This window comes from Choloepus didactylus, chromosome 2 (genome assembly GCF_015220235.1).
Source record: "Choloepus didactylus isolate mChoDid1 chromosome 2, mChoDid1.pri, whole genome shotgun sequence".
In the NCBI taxonomy this organism is placed as follows: Eukaryota; Metazoa; Chordata; class Mammalia; order Pilosa; family Megalonychidae; genus Choloepus; species Choloepus didactylus.
The window spans coordinates 188,225,362-188,248,844 of record NC_051308.1 but is presented as its reverse complement, the minus strand read 5'-3'; the positions used below and the strand labels follow the sequence as shown (position 1 = coordinate 188,248,844).

The following is a 23,483-nucleotide window of genomic DNA, read 5'->3' as shown; positions in this document are numbered from 1 at the left end:
AGAACTGGTACAATGATTGGTTCCCCACCTAGTTTGAATTCTGCCCAGGCATAGGAGAAGTTCAAGGAAGACTGGCTTGAGAGTGCCACCTTCTGGTAGGATAGGGAAACTGCACTCTAGGGATCTGTAGCTCTCCAAAATTATATTTAAATGCTGGAATAATCCTGCATTTCCCAAAATAACCTTATCAGGAAAAGCAAATGCCATGAAGCCAACAGAAAAATCACAAAGCACTGGAAGAATCTAGAAGATATGGACAAGCCAAATGAACAAATTAAAAAGCCAGAAGAGAAACAAAATTTGGAGCAATTAATTAAAAAAGTACAAACAAATCTCCAAAACAACTTTTACAAGATGGCTAAAGACATAAAGGAAAAAAGAAGAATCTAGATGAGCATAAAGAAGAATTTGAAAGAGTAAATAATATCATAGCAGATCTTATGGAAATAAAAGACACTGTAGATCAAATTTAAAATAGACTAGAGACACACACTAGCAGATTTGAGAGCAGAAGACAGAGCAATCAAATGCAAACACACAAAAGAACAAATGGTGAAAATATCAAAAAATGTGGAATGGATCTTAGAGAAATGATGGACAGCAGGAAATGAAAAAATATAAGAATCATTGGTGTCCCAGAAAGCGAATAGAAGGGTAAAGTTCTAGGAAGAGTGTTTCAAGACATAGTTGGGGAAAACTTCCAAACCCTTCAAAATAACATAAATATGCAAGTCATAGATGATCAACAAACTCCAAATGGAATAAATCCAAATAAACCCACTCTGAAACATATACAGATTAGATTGTCAAATGCTGAAGAGAAGGAGAAAGTTCTGAAAGCACCAAGAGAAAAGCAATTCACCACACAAGGGAAACAACATAAGAATAAATACTGACTATTTAGTGGGCATCATGGAGGCAAGAAGGCAGTGGTATGACACATTTAAGATTCTGAAAGAGAAAAATTGCCAGCCAAGAATTCTTTATCCAGCAAAGCTTGCCATCAAAATTGAAGGAGAGTTTAAAATTTTCACAAACAAATGCTGAAAGAATTTGTTAACAAGAGACCTGCCTTGCAAGAAATACTAAAGGGAGTTCCACCAGCTGAGAAAAAAAGAAAGGAGAGAGAGGTCTGGAGAAGGGCACAGAACTGAAGAGTATTAGTAAGGGTAAATTAAAGGAAAAAAAAAGAGAGGGGGGAAAATAGATCTTACGACTAAAAACCAAAGGATAAAATGGCTGGTTCATGAACTCCCTTCACAGTAATAACTTTGAAGGTGAATTATTAAACTCTCCAGTTAAAAGGTACAGACTGATAGAATGGATTAAAAAGTATGACCCATCAATATGCTGTTTACAAGAGACTCATCTTAGACCTGTAACACAAAGAGACTGAAAATGAAAGGATGGAAGAAATATTCTACACAAGCTACACACAAAAGAAAGCTGGGGTAGCTATACCATTATCAGACAAAGGAGACTTTAAATGCAAAGATGTCATCAGAGACAAAGAAGGACACTATATATTAGAGGAAGGGACAATTCACCAAGAAGAAATAACAATCATAAATATTTATGCACCCAATCAAGGAGCTCCAAAATACATGAAACAAACATTGGCTAAACTGAGGGGGCAGTAGACACATCTACAGTAACAGTGGGAGAATTTAATACACCATTCTCTTCTATAGACAGAACAATCAGACAGAGACCAATAAGGAAATCAAGAACCTAAACAATAAGATAAATGAAATAAACTTAACAGATATAGTGTTACATCCCAAAGTACCAGCAAATACATTTTTCTCTAGTGCCCATGGAATGTTCTCCAGAACAGATCACATGGTGGGGCACAAAACAGCCTTAATAAATTTAAAAAGATTGAAATTATTCAAAGCACATTCTCTGACCATAATGGAATGAAACTAGAAACCAATAACCACCAAAGAAACAGATCTTTCACAAATACATGGAAGTTAAACAACACACTTCTAAACAACCAGTGAGTCAAAGAAGAAATTGCAAGAGAAACAGGTAAATATCTAGAGACAAAAGAAAATATATCAAAACCTATGGGATGCAGTGAAGGTGGTGCTGAGAGGGAAATTTATAGCTCTAAATGCATATATCAAAAATCAAGAAAGACTGAAAACCAAAGACCTAACTGAACAAATGAAGAGGCTAGAGCATGATCAGCAAACTAACCCTAAAGCAAGTAGAAGAAAAGAATTAACAAAGATTAAAGCAGAAATAAATGGGCTGGAGAACAATAAAACAATAGAGAGAATAAATAAAAACAAAAGTTGGTTCTTTGAGATGATCAGCAAGATAGACAGACCCTTAGTTAGACTGACAAAGCCAAAAAGAGAGAAGACCCAAATAAACAGAATCAGAAATGAAAAGGGGATAATTATTATGGATCAAAAAGAAATAAAAAAAATCATGAGGATACTATGAACAACTAACTGTATGACAACAAGCTAGACAATTTAGAGGAAATGGACAATTTTCTGGAAACACATGAACAACCTAGACTGACCCAAGAAGAAAGAGAAGATCTCAACAAACCAATCACAAGCAAAGAGATCCAATCAATCATCAAAAATCTACCTACAAATAAAAGCTGAGGGCTAGATGGCTTCACAGAGGAATTTTACCAAACTTTCCAAAAAGAACTGACACCATACCTGCTCAAATTCTTTTAAAAAATTGAAGAAAAAGGAACACTATATAACTCATTTTATGAAGCTAATATCACTCTGATACCAAAACAAGATTAAGATACTACAAAAAAGGAAAACTACAAGTCAATCTCCCTAATGAATACAGATGCAAAAATCCTAAACAAAATACTTGCAAAACAAATCCAAAGGCACATTAAAAGAATTATAGCAGCAAGATAGCAAAGTGGTGAGGTGTGGAATTTGTTACTCCTCTAGGACAGCTGGTAAATAGTCAAAAACTGTATAGAACAGCCATTTAGGGGACTTCTGTGACCAGTCACACCTCGTACACCAGTCTGGAATGGGTGGAATGGCTAAGATCATAATGGAGGCCTGTAAGTTTCCCCAGCCAGGGGGCAGGTAACCCTCCCCCCGCCCCAGTCATGGCAGACCATCTTAGAGCTGGTTCTCTGGGGGAAAAATAAAAAATCTGTGCTGGGAGCAAGGAGGGGGGTTCAACCTGGCCCCAACTGCAGAATTAATTAACAAATTCAGACTGCCGAATAAAAGCTCCAAGCACAGATAAATGAAGAGCAGGCACAAAAGGAACCAGGAAGAATTGGTCCAGCAGAAAGGAGGTGGGGTTTGCTAACAACAACAAAACCAAAAAAAAAAAAAGGAGACTTTTTGAGTTGGAGGTGTTCAGAATCCTGGAAAACAAGAAAAAGGGGCCACAAAAATGAGTACATCAGGCTGTTGTTTGCAAATGTTGGGAGCTGGGTCTGGGTCTGAAAAGGGTTTTTTATTTTTTCTTCTTTCCTTTTCTTGCTCTCTGACTCTGTATCTTTTTACTTTTCAATAGCCAATCAGAGCTCCTGCTTCATCACTGCCCTGGGCAAGAGCAGAATTAAACTTGTCTGAGAGTAACTATTAAGGTGAAAGAGATAATAGCCTAAAGGGCATATCTTTAAATAGTCTATATTGGGACTGACAAAACTTGGGGGCTGGGGAAAGGCATTGAAAAGGGATTTCTTTTTTTCTTTCTTTCTTTCCCTCTCTCTCTCTCTCTCTCTCATAACTATTCCAAGCATACAGAAAGCCTCAGATATTTGCACTTGGCCACTGGACCCAGGCAAGGGTGGAGCTAAGATAGGTCTGAGAGACAAAGCAATCAGTCTAGTGGGGGAGAGAATTCTCTAAAGGGCATAACTTTCCCAAGAAAAGGGGATGTGTGGCCCAACTCAAGTGGCAGCCCTCCTTCAAAGAACTCATTCCCCAGGGTCTGGAAAACAGAAACCAGCTTGAGTCAGCCATGCTTCTGGAAGGAACAGAGTCTGTGGAGAATTAAATGCATCTGTGGCACCTCTTTACACTGGTGGGTAGCTGTGGACTGACAAGCACCACCTGCTGGACAGGATAGGAAAAACACAGAATCTAAAGTCTTCACAGGAGGGTCTGACAAACTCTGGTGTCTCATTCTCAGGGAAACTTCATACCCTTCTCCTGAGACATGGGCCTGACTGGACTGGTAAAATCTGATTGGGGTGAATCATATCTGGGGAGACCCTCTCACAAAAAAGTTACATAGAGGCAGGGCAAGAACCAGAAATACAAAAGGTGAGAAATTCTGATCAACTAACAGAAACTATGTTAGAGGTCTCAAATAAATGCTAAATAACAGTAAGAGAACAAAGACAACCAACAGAAAAACCTAGTTAAATGGGTGAAAATGAGCTCCAGAATAAACTAATCAAGAAAATCAGATGCCTAGGCAGCTAAAAATAATGAGCCATAATAGGAAACATGAAAATATAGACCAGCCAAAGGAAAAAACTAACACTTCAACTGAGAGATGGGAACTGAAACAACGAATTAAATATGTTCAAACAGATCTCCTAAATCAAATTAATGAGCTGAAGAAAAATGTGACAAAGGAAATGGAGGATATAAAGAAGACACTGGATGACCATAATGAAAAATTTGTAAGCTTGAAAAAAATTTAGGCAGAACTTATGAGAATGAAAGGTACAGCAGAAGAGATGAAAAACACAATAGAGACACACAAAAGTAGATTTGAAGAGGCAGAAGAAAGGATCAGTGAACTGGAAGACAGGAAACTTGAAATCATACACACAAAAGAACAGATAGGGAAAAGAATGGAAAAATATGAGCAGGGTCTTAGGGAACTGAATGACAACATGAAGCATGCAAATATATATATTACAGGTGTCCCAGAAGGAGAAGAGAAGGGAAAAGAGGCAGAAAGAATAATAGAAGAAATAATCACTGAAAATTTCCCAACTCTTATGGAACACATAAAATTACAGATTCAAGAAGTGCAGCATACCCCAAACAGAATAGACCCCAATAGACCTACTCCAATACACTGATCAGATTATCCAATGTCAAAGACAAAGAGAGTTCTGAAAGCAGCAAGAGAAAAGTGTTCCATCACATACTAGGGAAGCTTGATAAGACTATGTACAGATTTCTCTGCAGGAACCAGGTATGTGAGAAAGCAGAGGTATGAGATATTTCAGATACTGAAAGAGAAAAACTGCTAACCAATAATTCTACATCCAGCAAAACCATCCTTCAAAAATGAGGGAGAGATTCAGATATTCTTAGACAAATGGACAGTGCAAAAGTTTGTGAATAAGAGACCTGTGCTACAAGAAATACTAAAGGGAGTGCTACAGCTGATAGGAAAAGAGAGGAGAGAGGTTTGGAGAAGAGGGTAGAAATAAAGACTATCAGGAAGGGCTGAAGGAGAGAGAGAAGAAAATAAGATATGACATATAAAATCCAAAAGACAAAATGGTAGAGGTAAGTACTGCCCTTATGGTAATAACATATATGTTAATGGATTAAACTCCCCAAGAAAAAAACAGACTGGCAGAATGGATTCAAAAACAGGACCCATCTATATGCTGTCTACAAGAAACTCACTTTAGACAGAAGGACAAATATAGGCTGAAAGTGAAAGGTTGGAAAAAGATTTTATGCAAACAACAACCAGAAAAAATTGGGAGTAGCTATATTAATATAAGACAATTTAGACTTCAAATGTAAAACAATTAAAAGAGACAAAGAAGGAAACTATATATTAATAAAAGGTCAATTCATGGAGAAAACATAATAATCATAAATATTTATGCACCAAGCCAGAGTACCCGAAAATACGTGAGGCACACACTGACAACACCGAAGGGAGAAGTAGATAACTCTACAATAATGGTTGGAGACTTCAACACACTCCTCTCATCAATGGATAGAATATCTAGACAGAGGACAATAAGGAAACAGGGATGTTGAATTCTATGGTAAATGAACTAGATTTGACAGCTAATTATAGAACACTAAACTCCACAACAGCAGGATGCACATTTTTATCAAGTGCTCATGGATCATTCTCTAGGATAGACCATATGTTGGGCCACAAAGCATGTCTCAACAAATTTTAAAATATTAATATTATACAAAACACTTTCTCAGATCATAATGGAATGAAGTTGGAAATCAGTAACAGGTAGTTCAGAAAAATCACAAATATACAGATGTTAAACAACACATTCTTAGACAACCAGTGGGTAAAGGAAGAAATTACAAGAGAAATTAGTAAATACCTCAAGGCAAATGACCATGAAAGCACAACATATAAAAACTTATGGGATGCAGCAAAGGCAGTGCTGAGAGGGAAATTTATTGCCTAAATGTCTGTATTAAATGAGAAGAAAGAGCAAAAACTGAGGAATTAACTGTTCACCAGGAAAAACTAGAGAAACAACAACAAACTAACCCCAAAGCAAACAGAAGGAAAGAAATAACAAAGATTATAGCAGAAATAAATGAAATTGAGAACAGGAAAACAATAGAGAGAATCAACAAAACCAGCAGCTGGTTCTTTGAGAAAATCATTATAATTGCTGGACCCTTAGCTAGGCTAACAAAAAAAAAAAAAAAAAGAGAGAGAGACCAGGTGCAAATAAATACTATCAGAAATGGGAAAATGGACATAACTACTGACACCACAGAAATAAAAGATACAATGAGAAGATAATATGAGCAACTACATGCTAATAAACTAGACAACTTAGATGAAATGGACAGCTTCCTAGAAAAGCATGAACAACAAACATCAAATCAAGAAGAAATAGACAACCTCTACAAACCAATCACAAGCAAAGAGATTGAGTCAGTCACCAAAAACCTCACAAAAAAAGAAAATCCCAGGACCAGATGGCTTCACTTTTGAATTCTACCAAGCATTCAAGAAAGAATTAGTACTAATTCTTGCTCAAATTCTTCAAAAAAATTGAAGAGGAGGAAAATCTACCTAACTCATACTATGAAACCAACAACACCCTAATACCAAAGTCAGACAAAAATACTACAAAAAAAGAAAATTATAGGCCAATCTCCTTAATGAATGTCGATGCAAAAATCCTCAACAAAATACTTGCAAATTGAATCCAGCAGCACATTAAAAGAATTACACACCACAGCCGGGTGGGATTTCTTCTTGGTATGCAAAGGCTGGTTCCACACAAGATGTAATACAAAAATCAAAGCAGAAAAAACACATGATCATCTCAATTGATGCAGAAAAGGCTTTTGACAAAATTCAGCAGCTTTTCTTTTGAAAACACTTCAAAGGACAGGAATAGAAGGGAACTTTCTCAATATGATAATGGTAATATATGAAAAACCCACAGCTAATATCATGCTCAATGGGGAAAGGCTGAAAGCTTTCCCTCTAAGATCAGGAACAAGACAGGGATGCCCACTGTCACCACTGTTACTCAACATTGTACTAGACATTCTAGCTAGAGCAATTAGGCAAGAAAAAGAAATAAAAGACATCCAAATTGAAGAGGAAGTAAAACTTTCACTATTTACAGATGACATGATCCTCATGATCCTATATGTAGAAAATATAGAAAAATCTACAGTTATTGGAGCTAATCAATGAGTATAGCAAAGTGGCAGGCTACAAGATCAAAATGCAAAAATCAGTAGTGTTCCTATACACAAGTAATCAGCAACAGAAGGAGGAAATCAAAAAAAAATTCAATTTACAATAGCAACCAAAAGAATTAAGTATTTAGGAATAAAGTTAACCAAGGCCACAAAAGACCTATACAGAGGAAACTACAAGAAACTGCTAAAAGAAATCAAACAGGACCTAAAATGATGGAAGAACATACTGTGTTCATGGATTGGAGGACTAAATATAGTTAAGATGTCAATTCTACCTAGACTGATTTATAGATTCCATGCAATACCAATTAAAATCCCAAAAACTTATTTGCAGGAATAGAAAAACCAATAACCAAATTTATTTGGAAGGGCAGGGTGCCCCAAAGTGAGAGGTCTCACACTACCTGACTTTAAAGCATACTGCAGAGCTTCAGTGGTCAAAACAGCATGGTACTGGCATAAAGATAGACATACCTACCAATGGAATTGAATTGAGTGTTAAGAAAAGACCCTCTCATTTACAGACAACTGATTGTGATAAGGCAGTCAAGCTAATGCAACTCGGACAAAGCAGCCTCTTCAATAAACGGTGTTTGGAGAACTGGATATCCATAATCAAAAGAATGAAAGAAGACTCCTATCTCACAGCTTATACAAAAATTAACTGAAAATGGATCAAAGACCTAAACATTAGCACTAAGACCAGAAGACTTTTAGAAGAAAATGTAGGGAAATATCTTAAAGATCTTGTGATAGAGGTGGTTTCCTAGACCTTGCCCCCAAAGCATGAGCAAACAAAGAAGAAATAGATAAATGGAATCCCCACAAAATTAAACACTTTTGTACATAAAAGGACTTTGTCAGAAAAGTCAAAAGGCAGCCTACTCAATGGGAGATGGGAGACGATATTTGGAAACCACATATCAGATAAGGGTTTAATATCCAGAATATATAAAGAGTTCCTACAATCCAACAACAGAAAGACAAACAACCCAATTTAAAAAATGGGCAAAAGACATGGATAGACACTTTTCTGAAGAGGAAATAAAAATGGCTCAAAAACATGAAAAGATGCTCAACTTCACTGGCTATTAGGGAAATGCAAATCAAAACCACACTGAGATATCATCTCATACCTACTAGAATGGCCACTATAAAAAAAAAAAAAAAACAGAAAATTACAAGTGCTGGAGATGATGTGGTGAAAGAGGCACACTTTCTGTTGCCCACTTTCTGTGTCCCACTGTTGGTGGGAATGTAGAATGGTACAGCCACTCTGGAAGGCAGTGTGGTTGTTCCTCAGGAAGCTAAGTATAGAATAGCCATATGATCCAGCAATTCCATTACTAGGTATATACTCAGAGGAACTGAAAGCTAACACATGAACGAACATTTGTAAGCTGATGTTTATAGCGACATTATTCACAATTGCCAAGAGATGGAAACAGCCCAATTGTCCATCAACAGATGAGTGGATAAACACACTGTGGTATATACACATGATGGAATATTATGCAGCTGTAACCAGAACATAGTCATGGAGCATATAACAACATGGATGAACCTTGAGGACATTAAGTTAAGCAAAGTTAGCCAGAAACAAAAGGACAAATATTGTATGGTCTCACTAATATGAACTAACATTAATGAGAAAACTTTGAGAGTTCAAGCTGAGAACACAGTTATCAAGAGACAGAAAGAGATCCGGCATTTGATTCTTAAGGAATATAGAATGTTCAACAGGATTGATTGTATAGATCCAGAAATTGACAGCATAATAATGTGTGATGGTAGCACAATATTTTAAGTATACTGAACAAAGATGTCTGTGAGTAAAACTGAAAGAGGAGGGCTAAGGGCATGTATGACATCAGAAGGAAAGATAGATGATAAAGACTAGGACTGTATAACTTAGTGAAACCTAGATGGTCAATAATGATGACACCATGTACAAATATAAAAATGTTTTTACATGTGGGAGAACAAATGGATGTTGACCTTGCCAGGTGTTAAAAAAGTGATGGCATTGGGGAAAAAATATAATCAATGCAAACTGGAGTCTATGGCTAACAGTAACATTGTAATTTGCTTCCATTAAATGTAACAAAGACAATATACCAAAGTTAAATCTATGAGAGGAGAATATAAGGGAGGGGTATGGGATACTTGATAGTGGTATTGTTGTGTGACCTTATTGTATTGTATTGTATTGTATCTTTAAAATCTTTTTTATTATTCTTTTTAAAAAAGTTTTTTGGAGTAATAAATATGTTTAAGTGCTGATTGTGGTGATGAATGCACAACTATATGATGATACTGTGAACAATTGATTGTATACTATGGATGATTGTATGATATGTGAATATATCTCTTTAAAATTGCAGGGAAAAATATAAACAGAGGGATACAAGTGCTGGAGGAAACATGGAGAGAGGGATGTACCTATTTACTGTTGGTGGGGAAGTAGACTGGTGTAGCCAGTCTGGAGGACAGTGTGGTGGTTCCATAAGAAGCTAAGTATGTGGGTTCCATAAGGTCCTACAACCTCATCATGGGGTATGTAATTGGAAGATCTGAGCACAGGGACATGAATCGACATTTGCACACTGGTGTTTATGGAGGCAGTATTCATGATTTGCAATGGATGGAGATGGCCTAAGATTACATCCACTGATGAACAGAATGGTGAACTGTGGGGTACACATACAATAGAATATTGAGCAGCTGCAAGAAGAAATGAAGCTGTGAGGCATGCAACTAGGTGCATGGATCTTGAAGACAGCATTTTGAGAGAAGTATGCCAGAAAAGAAAAGACAAATATTAAAATATCTAACTAACATGGACAAACTATAATGTGTAAACACTGAGAATTGAATCTTACAGCACAGCTTATCAGGGGAACAGTTATTGTAATGGTCCCTAGATTGTAAGCTCATACAGCAGTCACACCTATTCCTGAGTTGAATTGGCTATCTCCAAATTCCAGGATGCTGAGCTCTTTACATATAACCTGGTCAGTGTCTGGAACTTTGGGTATCTGTGTGACACCTCAAACTCAGAGCTGGAGCTCAGCAGCTATGAATGTCAGTATTACTGCATACAGCAACTGTTAAAAAAAGCTGAAAAAGAGTTCAGACTTTAATTAGAGATATGAATGAAGTGAATCTGGTTAGGACTAAGGCAAATCAGGCCAAAGGGTAAAGGACGATATTGACTGTACTTTAAAGCTTCAATTTCTGTGTTATAACAAGGAAAGAGATGTTTATTTGGTGCAGGAGCTATATTTTCTGCAGAACACTAAAAAATTTAACTTTTATGGTCAGTTTATCCAAACACCATAATTGCATGGAACTTTGAATAGAGAGTGAGATCTGGTAGGTTTGTACAGGTTGGTGTGAAATCCTGATACATCCCAAAGTAATGTGGCAGAGAATAAAAATATATTTGCAGGGCCCCCTGAGGAACTGGGGTAAAATACAGAAATGCTGGACTTCCCCATCTGGGTTATTACTGATATTCTCATAAACACTGAGGACTACAATATGGTAGGCCAAGCTCTTGATCTTGGGGCTTGCCCTTATAAAGCTCATTACTGCAAAGGAGAAGCTAAGCCTACTTATAATTGTGCCTGAGAGTCTCCCTCAGAGAACATCTTAGTTGCTCAGATGTAGGCCGTCTCTCTCTTTAAGCCCAATGGGCAGGTGAATTCACTGCCCTCCCCACTACATGGGTGTGCCAGTTTGAATGTATTATGTCCCCCGAAACACCATTATCTTTGATGTAATCTTGTGTGGGCAGACCTATCAGTGTTAATTAGATTGTAATTCTTTGAGTGTTCCATGGAAATGTGCCCCACCCAACTGTGGGTGATGACTCTGATTGGATAATTTCCATGGAGGTGTTGGCCCGCCCATTCAGAGTGGGTCTGAATTAATCACTGGAGCCATATAAATTAGCTGACAAACAGAAGGAACTCAGTGCAGCTGAGGTGACATGTTGACGAGTAGCTACAGCCAAGAGGGGCACTTTGGAGAAAGCACAGGAGCTGCAGATGAAAGACAGTTGAATATGGCCCTTGAAAGCAGACTCTTGCTCCAGAGAAGCTGAGAGAGGACAAATATCCCAAGTGCGACTAAGAGTGACATTTTTGAGCAACTGCAGCCTAGAGAGGAACGTCCTGAGAGAAAGCCATTTTGAAACTAGAACTTCGGAGCAGATGCCGGCCACGTGACTTCCCAGCTAACAGAGGTTTCCTGGACACCATTGGCCATCCTCCAGTGAAGGTACCTGATTGCTGATGTGTTACCTTGGACACTTTATGGCCTTAAGACTGTAACTGTGTAACCAAATAAACCCCCTTTTATAAAAGCCAATCCATCTCTGGTGTTTTGCATTCCAGCAGCATTAGCAAACTAGAACAATGGGACATGACTCTCAGTGGTGTAAATCTCCCTGACAACACAGGACACGACTCCCAGGAATGAGCCTGGACCTGGCATCCTGGGACTGAGAAAGTCTTCTTGACCAAAAGGGGGAAGCAAATGAAACAAAGTTTCAGTGGCTGAGAGATTTCAAATGGAGTCGAGAGCTCACTTTGGGGGCATATATATATATATATATATATATATATATTTTTAAAGTGCCTTGGAATAGCTAGAAGGAAATATCTCAAACTGTCAAATTGCAATCTAGTAGCCTTGATTCTTGAAGATGATTGCATAACTATGTAGCTTACATGGTATGACTATGTGATTGGGAAAACCTTGTGGCTTACATTCCCTTTATCCAGTGTATGGACAGATGAATAGAAAAGAGAAACAAAAACTAAATGAAGGTGGGAAGGGGAGCACAGAAGGCTTTGGGTGTTCTTTTTTACTTTTATTTTTATTCATATTTTTATTCTTTTTGGAGTAAGAAGAATGTTCAAAAATTGGGGTGCTGAATGCACAACTGTATGATAATATTATGAACAGTTGACTGTATGGTATGTGATGATTGTATGGTATGTGAATATATCTCAATAAAACTGATTTTTTTAAAAAAAGAATTATACACCATGACCAAGTGGGGTTCATTCCTGGCATGCAAGGGTAGTTCAACACAAGAAAATCAATTAATGCAATATAACACATTAACAAATTAAAAGGGAAAAATCAAATAATCATCTTGATAGATGCTGAAAAAGCATTTGACAAAATTCAATATCCCTTTTTGATAAAAACACTTCAAAAGGTAGGAATTGGGTGAATCTCCCTCAATATTATAAAGGACGTTTATGAAAAACCCACAGCCCACATAGTACTCAATGGTGAGAGGCTGAAAGCCTTTCCCCTGAGATTGGGAATGAGACAAGGAAGCCCACTGTCACCTCTATTATTCAACCTTGTGCTAAAAGTTCTATCCAGAACAATTTGCCAAGGCAAAGAAATAAAAGGAATCCAAATTGGAAAGGAAGAAGTAAAACTGTTATTATTTGCAGATGAAGTGATCTTAAATTTGAAAATCCCGAGAATTCAATGACAAAGCTACTTGAGCTAATAAACAAATTCAGCAGAGTGGCAAGATATAAGATTAATGCACATAAGTCAGTAATATTTCTACATTACTAGTAACAACCTAACTGAAAAGGCAATTAAAAAAAAAATTCCATTCACAATAGCAACTAAAAAAATCAAGTATCTAGGAATAAGCTTAACCAAGGATGTAAAAGACCTCTACATGGAAAATTACAAAACTTTACTAAAAGAAATAAAAAAGGGCCTAAATAGGTGGAAATATATCCCATGCTCATGGATAGGAAGACTAAATGTTATTAAGATGTCAATTCTATCCAAACTGATCTACAGATTCAATGCAATTCCAACTAAAATTCCAACAACCTATTTTGCTGACTCGGAAAAGTTAGTTATCAAATTTATTTAGAAGAGAAAGGGGCCTCGAATTGACAAAAGCACCCTTAAAATGGAGAACAAAGTGGGGGGACTTACACTTCCAGACTTTGAAGCCTACTATAAAGCCACAGGGGTCAAAACAGCATGTTATTGGCACAAAGATAGATATATTCATCAGTGGAATCAAATTGAGAGCTCAGAAATAGACCCTCAGTTCTATGGTTAACTGATTTTTGATAAGACCTCCAAATCCACTGAACTGGGACAAAATAGTCTCTTCAACAAATGGGGCTGGAAGAACTGGATGTCCATAACCAAAAGAACAAAAGAAGACTCCTACATCACACCCTATACAAAAATTAACTCAAAGTGGATCAAAGACCTCAATATAAGAGACAGCACAATAGAACTCTTAGAAGATAATACAGGGAAACATCTTCAGGACCTAGTAATAGGAGGTAGCTTCTTAGATCTTACACCCAAAGCACAAGCAACAAAAGAATAAATAGATAAATGGGAAGTCCTCAAAATCAAAAGCTTCTGTGCCTCAAAATACTTTGTCAAAAAGGTGAAAAGGCAGCCAACTGAATGGGAGAAAATATTTGGAAACCATGTATCTGATAAGAGACTGATAACCTGTATATATAAAGAAATCCTACAACTCAACAACAATAGTACAAACAGCCCAATTATAAAATGGGCAAAAGATATGAAAAGGCATTTTTCCGAAGAGGAAATACAAATGGCTGTAAAACACATTAAAAATTTTCATCTTTACTAGTTATTAGGGAAATGCAAATCAAAACCACAATGAGATACAATCTGACACCAATAAGAATGGCTGCCATTAAACAAACAGGAAACAATAAATGCTAGAGAGGATGTGGAGAAATTGGAACTTTTCTTCACTCCTCGTGGGAATATATAATGGTACAGCTGCTGTGGAAAACATTTGGTGGTTTCTCAGAAGACTAGATATCATATTACCCTATGATCTGGCAATTTCACTTCTCAGTATATACCCAGAAGATGTGAAAGCAGTGACATGAATGACATTTGTACACCAGTGTTCATAGAAGCACTGCTCACGATTGCTAAGAGATGGAAACAACCCAAGTGTCCCTCAACAGACAAGTGGATAAACAAAGTGATGCATATACATACGATGGAATACTATGCAGCAGTAAGAAGGAACAAGGTCCTGAAACATATGGCAACATGGATGAAACTTGAAGATATAATGCTGAGTGAAATAAGTCAGACACAAAAGGAGAGATATTGAATGTTACCACTTCTATGAACACCCTGAACAATGTAAAATCAATGTCTTATAATGTAGAATATTGGGAAGCTAGTGATAGACAGAAGCTAGTGGAGGGTCAATGATAATCTAATATGTTCAGATATGTTAATGACGGTGAATTCAAAGGTAGGGGAATGGATAAGGGTAATGATTGTTTGTTAATGGGATTATAAGTATCAGAGCTGTATTGAAGGCAAATAGGATTGAAAGGTGTTATGTATCCCATATATCAGCACTACAAATACATGTTTGCCTGATATACTTCTAAGGAATGACACTGGTACAGAGAGTTGACAACAGAATGGTATATTGGAAAAATCTATTGCATACTGGGGAAATTAATAGGAACACCACACTAGTACCAAACAAATACTAGGGACAAAAAGTTTTTAAATAAAAAAACAAACAAACAAACAAAAAAACAAGCACAAAATGAGTGGATCTTAAAAACATTATTCTGAGCGAAAGAGTCTCAAAAGGTTACACACCATATGATTCCATTTATATGACTGTCAGGAAAAGACAAAACTTCAGTGACAAGGAACAATCAGTGGTTGCCCAGAGTTAGAGGTAGAGGATAGTTTGGCTACAAAGGGGCACAAGGGCGTTTGGGGAGGTTGTGGTGGATTGAATTGTGTACCCCAGTTTGGACATGTTCTTGGTCTTGGTCCAAATTCTGATGGGTGTGGACCCATTGTAAATAAGATCTCTTCAGTTAAGGTATGGCCCATCTTAATCAGGTTGGGCTTTAATCTGGATTATAGGAGTCTTTTTTAAACAGAGTGCAAGTCAGATGGAGAGAGAAGCCACGTGGAGCAGCCAGAAGCTGGAAGTCAATGGAACCCAAAGGAGAAAGGAGAAGATATTACCATGTGTATTGCCATATTACAGAAAAGCCAAGGAACCCCAAAGATTGCCTGCTAGCCAGAAAATACCAATCCCAGGAGGAAGCAAGCCTTCTAGCCTCTGAAACTGTGAGTCAATAAGATCCTGCTGTTAAGCCAATGCGTTATATGGTACTTGCATTAACAAATGGGAAACTAAAACAGGTGATGAACTGTTCTGAGTCCTGAATGTGGTGGTGATTGTAAGCATCTATACATGTGTTAAAACCCATAGAACTACATCCCAAGGAAAAGAAAGTCAACTGTACTGTACACAAATGTACATGATAATAATAATATTAATAGTGAATGAACATGTTCATACTTCCATGACTTTGCTCACAGTGTTCCCACCCTAAAAGGGTTTTCTTCCCTCTTCTTGGCCTATTTGAATCTATAGAATTCTGCACTAAATACCTGGGATAACACTTCTCAAGATCCCTCTCGTTTTGCACCTCAGCTGTCACTTGTAGCCTGATGGGTGCTGTAAAGGCTTGTTGAAGCCCTGGTGTAAAAGGTCACCCTGGAGTCAGCTTCTCTAATGTGCTTGTGGGAACCCATCCTCACGTCTGCAGACACATCCTCACCTCCCCTGGGCTGCAATCCCGTGGCTGTTGCATGTCAGTGAGGGAGACTACCATTGGATCTGTTTCCACAAAGACTCTTTTGATTGTACAGAACAAAAACCCACTCAAGCTAACTGAAGTAGAAGGCATTTACTATAGGACTCCAGAGAGGTTTCACAGAAAATAAAGTGGAGCCAGGTCTCAGAAGGACCAAGAACTGACCTCTATCTCACAGGATTTGCCTGGTCTCTGCTTCTCTCAGTGGGTCTGTTTCACTCTCCAGCCTCTCTCACACCTCTTTCTTCTGCTTGCATATCAGTTTGTACATGCCCCACCCCCTCCCCAATTTCTCCAGCTCCTGGCTTACATGGTCTTCATGCTCAAGGCCCACCAGGTCCTGGCAGCAGTTTCAAAGTTTCCAATTCAAAATTTGGGGGGGAGAAATAAATTGGTTCAACACAACCTTTTAAGCATGGCTACACAATTAGGGGGTTGGGCTAGGTGTCAATCTGTGACCCAATTGGCAATTGAGTGAAATGCAGGATCAAATGGCCTATGAGCTACTCCTTCTAGATGCCATGGTAAGAGCAGGCACTGCGAAAATGCCTCTCGAGTCAATTCATTGATATGCCAGGTTACAGACACAAAACTCCCCATGGGAGCAAAGCCAGTTTGGAGCAGCCAATGAAGCCTCAGCCTTAAGACATTTTATCCAGCTGCTTGACCAGTGATCAGAAATTCTTTTCAAGCCAAGCAGAGCAAGAGGGGGACTCAGAGAGGGTGAGGTCAAGAAGCCTGCTTGTACCACAGTCCCCGGAGGAGTTGCTAACTCAGACTCAAATTTCACCTTGAGCAAGAGGCAGCCACAGCAACACAGAGCAGCTTTGTGGACAGATGAAGGGGCTGGCTAGGGGAGGATGCAGGAGGCGTTATGTATGAAGGGCAAACAGACACTAGGGCACTCAAGAAGGAGACTGTCATTAGCGGGGCACACCTCCTTGCCTTCAGAATGTCAACCCCCCACCCACCCATTTCCTTGGGGCTCCTTGGGGCAGAATGGATAAAACAGCATGATCCAACTATATGCTATTTACAGGAGACTCACTTTAGATGCAACGACATAAATAGGTTGAAAGTAAAAGGTTGGAAAAAGATATTCCATGCAAATAGTAATCAAAAAAAGAGCCGAGGTAGCTATACTAATATCAGACAAAGTAGTTTTTAAATGCAAAAATGTTATAGGAGACAAAGAAGGATACCATATAATAATAAAAGAGGCAATCCACCAAGAAGAAGTAGCAATCATAAATATTTATCCACCTAATCATGGTGCCCAAAAATACATGAGGCAAACACAGACAAAACTGAAGGAAGAAATATATATCTCTATAATAATAGTTGGAGAAACAATACACCTGCCAGTAGATAGAATATCCAGACAAAGAATCAATAAGGAAACAGAGATCTTGAATAATATGATAAACAAACTACACCTACTTGACAAATACAGAACATTGCACCCTGTTCCAGTTTGCTATAGCTGCCATTATGCAAAACACCAGAAATGGATTGACTTTATAAAGGGTATTTATTAGGTTACAAATTTACAGTTCTAAGGCCATAAAAGTGTCCAAACTAAGGCATCAGCAAAGAAAATTGTGCACACCCAGTGCCAATGAATGCCTATCTCCCTATTTAAAAGTATACTTCTGTACTAATATTGTATTCATAAAAATTATACAAATGGAGATTTTAAAAGGTGATTTTTAAAAAACAAATGAGACAGACAATATTTTAAAAATAATTTTGTCATATATATTTTTAGAACAAAAGTTTTGCTCACACAAAATTATGATGTTTCTGAAAGCCCTGGTTGAACACTTGTGGAAACTGTTACTCAGAGGTCTAGTCCAAAGTTCAATTTATTACGAAGATTGAATTTAATCATGTCTTAGCTACAAGAGATGGCATGAGAATACCTTCATTGAAAAAAGGCCAGTGGTGTCTGGAACACCTCTGTCAGCTGGGAAGGCACATGGCTATTGTCTGCTGGTCCTTTGCTCTCAGGTTCTGGTTTCAAAAGGCCTTTCCCCAAAATGTCTCTGTGCTTCTGTCTCTTTTAGCTCTCTACTTGGTTCTCCTGGGGCATTTCTTTGTAAGCATCTGGGAGTCTTCTCTTAGCTTCTCTGTGACAAACTCTGGGCTTCATCTCTTGGCTTGGCCAAAAACTAGTTTTGTCACAGAAAAAGTCAGCAAATTAGGAACCCTTGTCTTTTTTGAAAGACAATTATATATCTCATCTTTATTTTAGACAACTCTTTGAAGTACCCGGCCCTGGAATAGTGAACCTCTGACTGGTACAGAAGATAGGAGGACAGGAGAAAGAAAAGAAGGAGGAATAAATGGTGATTTGTGTTTTACAAGCCTAGGGCTGATTTTTAGCGTGTGTAATTTAGGGCCAGAAAGCTGGAAAAATGACACAAATAATCTAAAAAATATCCATTAAGTCATCAAACACTCATTAAGAACCTACTATATACACCCACCCACCCATGCACGCACACATGTGCACGCACACACACACACATAATTTGGCCTTAACTGTAAGCCATAAACACCTGAGAAGCTTATTTTTAAAATCCCAGTGCTCAGAGCTCACCACAGACAATTAAATCAGAATCTTTGGGGATGAAGCTATGGGCATTAGTATGGTTTAAAATCACCCCCAGGTGATCCTAATATACAGGCAGGGTTAAAAACCACTAGACTTCATTACTCATTCATTCCTCACAGCATCCCCATGAGGTTCTATTATTATTGTCTCATGGAAGCTAAGCTACAGCCAAGAAGGAGGAGAGCCAGGAGTCAGACCTTAGTTTATGTTACTGCAAAATCCGTACTTGTAGCCACCATCCATGCTTAGAGCTGAAAGGATCCTAAAGAATGCAGAGTCCAGGCCCCTCCCATTTTGCAGAGTAGAAAACTGAGCTTCAGAGGTGGGAAGGGAATAGCTAGAGGTGACCTACACCAGTATTGTCGAAACCAGACACCAACCTAGATCTCCTGACCCCCCAGCCCGGGATTTGTTGCTTTGAGCCACACCGCATTTTCTTTTAGGATAGAATATTGATCTAGAGAGAAGTAGTAGTGAAACAACCACCCGAGGGCTGGGTAAAGGTGTCAGATGGTGCTCCTTCGCTCCCAATGCTGGAGAGACAGATGCCACATAACAGGAAGAGAGTGAGGAAGGGAGCCCCAGGAGGCAATCCTCTCCCGGCCACCTCCTCATGTCTGCACAATAGCTCTGGCTCAGTGACAGCCAGACCCTTAATAAGCGGCCTGTGCCATCTCTCCTTCTGCCCTCGCTGAACTTACACAGCTCATGTTGTAGGGATTAGGGGGAAAAAAATCCCTCCGCCCTGAGGCACAACAATAACAACATGGAAGCCAACTGGGAAGGCAGTCGCGCTGGCTTGAAAAATAACGAAGGTGACATTTAGGGGTTGCTCTGGCCTCCCTGTCACCGAGCCTCATCATTAATTTAACCATCTCTGTTACAGACAAACTTTCTAGTCAGTCTCAGAGGGACAGGGAGGGGGCTTCCTGTCCTCTGTGGCCTATTAGAGATGTAGGGGGCTTCTTTCCCTCTGTCCCCCCAGTCACCTGAAATCTAGTCTCTGTCCAATTCCTGGAGTACAAATGCCATTTCTACAGGGAAGCATAATTGGCTGCTGTTGACGCGGGGAGAAGAGGAAGAGAAGCACACACAGGCAGGGAGGGGTCTGCTTAGCATCAGTGCTCTGCCTAGCTAATGGGTGCAGTTGGTTGAATGATCACCATGAACCACTTATTCATTCATACACTCATTCATTCAACAGTTAATTACAGGAGCCTCTTTTGTGTCAGGTGCTGTGCTAAGTGCTGAACGTGCCACAGTGAGTCAAATAGGCATGGTTCCTGCCCTCCTAGAGCTTACAGTCCAGTGCTGCATGGTCCAATGTGATGGCCACTAACCACATGTGGCTATTTAATTTAAATTGATTTAATTTAAATGAAACCAAGGTTTCAGTTCCTCATTCACACTAGCCACATTTCAAGTGCTCAGTAGCCACATGTTGGACATATTGGACAGGCAGACACTCTTTTTGTATCCATGCATCCATCCCTTAAAGAACCTTTTGAGGTGGGTGTTGTTTCCCCCACTTTAAGGAGGAGGAAACTAAGAGCTGGTCAGTTGTGGAACCAGGATTTTTAAAGGCATTTCAGGGCATAGGATCCAGGATCAAAGCTGCAGGTAGCCTGGCAAAGTGACTCAGAGCACATTTAAAAGCATATGACTTATAGTATGACTATTTCAGTTTTTTAACCTCTTGAGCCTCAGTTTACTCATCTAATGGAGGTAATTATATGGTCACTCATATTTTGGTGGGATGAGCAGTGACATAATGTATGGATACCTAGAAAGTGTCTGCCTGTCCCACTAGCCCAATGCTGTCCAATAGAACTTCCTACAAGTGCCAACAGAGTTGGCTATTGTTGTTTTGAGCTCTAAATAACAGAGATAGCAGTTTAGGACCAGAAATATGAGAAGAACCCAGAAATCATTTGTTTGGAAAGCTCAGAAACAGAATAGAAGGCTAAATAAATGAATAAATAAATAAGATAAAATTGATGAGGAACAAGAGAGGGCCCAGGATTTTGAATATTGTAGTAGTTATCTATTGCTGTGTAACAAATTATCCAAAAATGTAGTGCCTTAAAATAACAAACATTTACTATCTCACAAGTAAGTACTATCTTACTTTCGGAAGTTCAGGAATCTGGGATCAGTTTATCTGCGTGGTTCTGGCTCAGGATCTCTCCTGAGGTTGCAGTCCAACTGTTGGCTGGGAATGCATCACCTGAGAGCTTGGCCTGGGATGGAGGTTCTGCTCCTAAGAGGACTTATTCACGTGACTATTGGCAAGAGGTTTTGCTTCTCACTGACTGTTGGCTGGAAGTCTCAGGTCTTCACACATACAGCTCTCCACAAATCTCCCTGAGTGTTCTTAAGCAGCTGGCTTCCTTCAGGGCAAGTGATCTAAGAAAAAGAGAAAGGGAACAGGATAGAATCAGGAAGAGAGAGAGAGACCAAGATAGAATCTACAAATTTTTAAAATAATCTAATCTCACAAATGACATAGCAGCACTTCTACCGTATCCACTAGAAGCAAGTCATTAAGTCCAGCCCACACAGGACAGGGAGAGGAATTAAGCTCCAAAAATTTAAAGGCGGAGTATCAAAGAATTTGTGGACGTATTTTTAAACCACTACAAACATGAACTGGGCTGAATGCCCAGAGGTCCCTTTGCACATACGGCATGGATGGATCAACCAGAATTAAAGGCACAAAGTCTAGGCACATAAACACCATTTCGCATCAAGGAGCTTTGAGCTAGACCCAGGAGGGGACAACAGTCCTGACATCAGATGAAGAAATTGGCACAAGTGGAACATATTGGCAGGGCAGAAATATGTGGGTCAGGAGCAGGGGAGTGGGGTGCATCATTTGTAATACAATAGGATATGAACGCACTGTGCATAAAGATTTCCTCCAAAGTGGGGTGTTGTGTTTGGGGAAGGAGGTGTGGGAAACCCTTCTAATCAGAAACCCTTCCAAAACTGCATTGTTTTTATTTCTGGCCAGAACATTTACCCTGAATCCCCATCCCCTTTTCTTGTCTTGGCCTCAGGTTGAATAGCAGAGAAAGAGAGGGAAGAAATTAATATTAACTGAGCACTTACTATGCCTCCTCATTTATTTCTCACAACTATCCTATAAGATAGGGGTTAAAGGAAGGTTACTAGTGATACATTGCCCTTCTACATGTGCATATATATGTCCATAGTCTTCAATCTCATTGTTCTTTAGCTGAGAGGTTTCCAAAATGACACTGACCTTCCCAGGGAGTAGGCATAATGATGCTCTGGGGTTACAACAGCAAAACATATTAGCCCTTCTATTCATATACTTAAATTAAAAATAAGAGAATATTAAGATGTACTATACAGATGGACGCTGATGCCCTTACCCAGTCTATTTGTCACCTACTCTTTGTGATGATCCTGAGGAAAGTGTAAGTGTCCCACAATGTAGAAGGTTAACCATGGAATACTCACTCAATTTTTGGCTTTCAACATATCATGGTTTATCGCAGGTGACATGTGCACAGTTAAGTGGATTTACAGATTATATTATCTAAAATACTGGAGTTGGGGAAAGATGATGAAAATCTTCTGTACCAGTCAGAGGTTCACTATTCCAGGGCCGGGTACTTCAAAGAGTTGTCTAAAATAAAGATGAGATATATAATTGTCTTTCAAAAAAGACAAGGGTTCCTAATTTGCTGACTTCTTCTGTGACAAAACTAGTTTTTGGCCATCTCTTGTCGCTAAGACATGATTAAATTCAATCTTCGTAATAAATTGAACTTTGGACTAGACCTCTGAGTAACAGTTTCCACAAGTGTTCAACCAGGGCTTTCAGAAACATCATAATTTTGTGTGAGCAAAACTTTTGTTCTAAAAATATATATGACAAAATTATTTTTAAAATATTGTCTGTCTCATTTGTTTTTTAAAAATCACCTTTTAAAATCTCCATTTGTATAATTTTTATAAATACAATATTAGTACAGAAGTATACTTTTAAATAGGGAAATAGGCATTCATTGGCACTGGGTGTGCACAATTTTCTTTGCTGGTAGATGATAAAACTGATCAAAAATGTTTGAAGACCGCTGCTCCAGAGCCCAATAGTTTCTCCTAACATGGTTGAAACTTGAGTTCAGTGTCTTGAAGCAAGTCTAAGTAAGGAAAAGGCAGGGATGGAGAGAAAGGAGAGAGCAGAGATGGAGATCCACACGAGGAGGAGGCTTTGGAAAGTCAGCACTAAGCAGGGATCACCAAGGAGAAACAAGAGGGATATTGTTCAGAAGTTGCTTTCACATAATCACAGTAGCCAAAGAAGAAACCACAACTGACCCCAGTCAAAAATGAGAGTCAGAAAGGTGTATGTCAAGGGGCACGGGAACAGGCAAGTGTCAAGATGAAACAATGGTGGTCTTGTGGGTGTTCTCACTGAATGCCAATGAAGGGACTGGCTCCAACTGAGGCTGAGTTATTCCATAGGGCCCCTGGGTTTTCTTTGTTTTT

At 38.8% G+C, this 23,483-nt stretch overlaps 1 protein-coding gene across 3 annotated transcripts in view; it reads right to left on the bottom strand.

The window, feature by feature from the left end:
* Positions 1-23,483, bottom strand: part of OMA1 (OMA1 zinc metallopeptidase) — a 361,372-nt gene that overhangs the window by 175,789 nt on the left and 162,100 nt on the right. Inside the window, exon 9 of one of the 3 annotated variants that reach the window (XR_005215353.1) lies at positions 21,190-21,368. Coding sequence is in view for 2 of the 3 variants with exons in the window: in XM_037827100.1 (XP_037683028.1) it covers positions 21,291-21,368 (78 nt within the window). In the remaining variant the exon portion in view is untranslated. Of the gene's footprint in view, positions 1-21,006; positions 21,369-22,237; positions 22,618-23,483 lie in introns of those variants that run through there. The other 2 variants (XM_037827100.1, XM_037827101.1) reach the window with 2 other exon arrangements.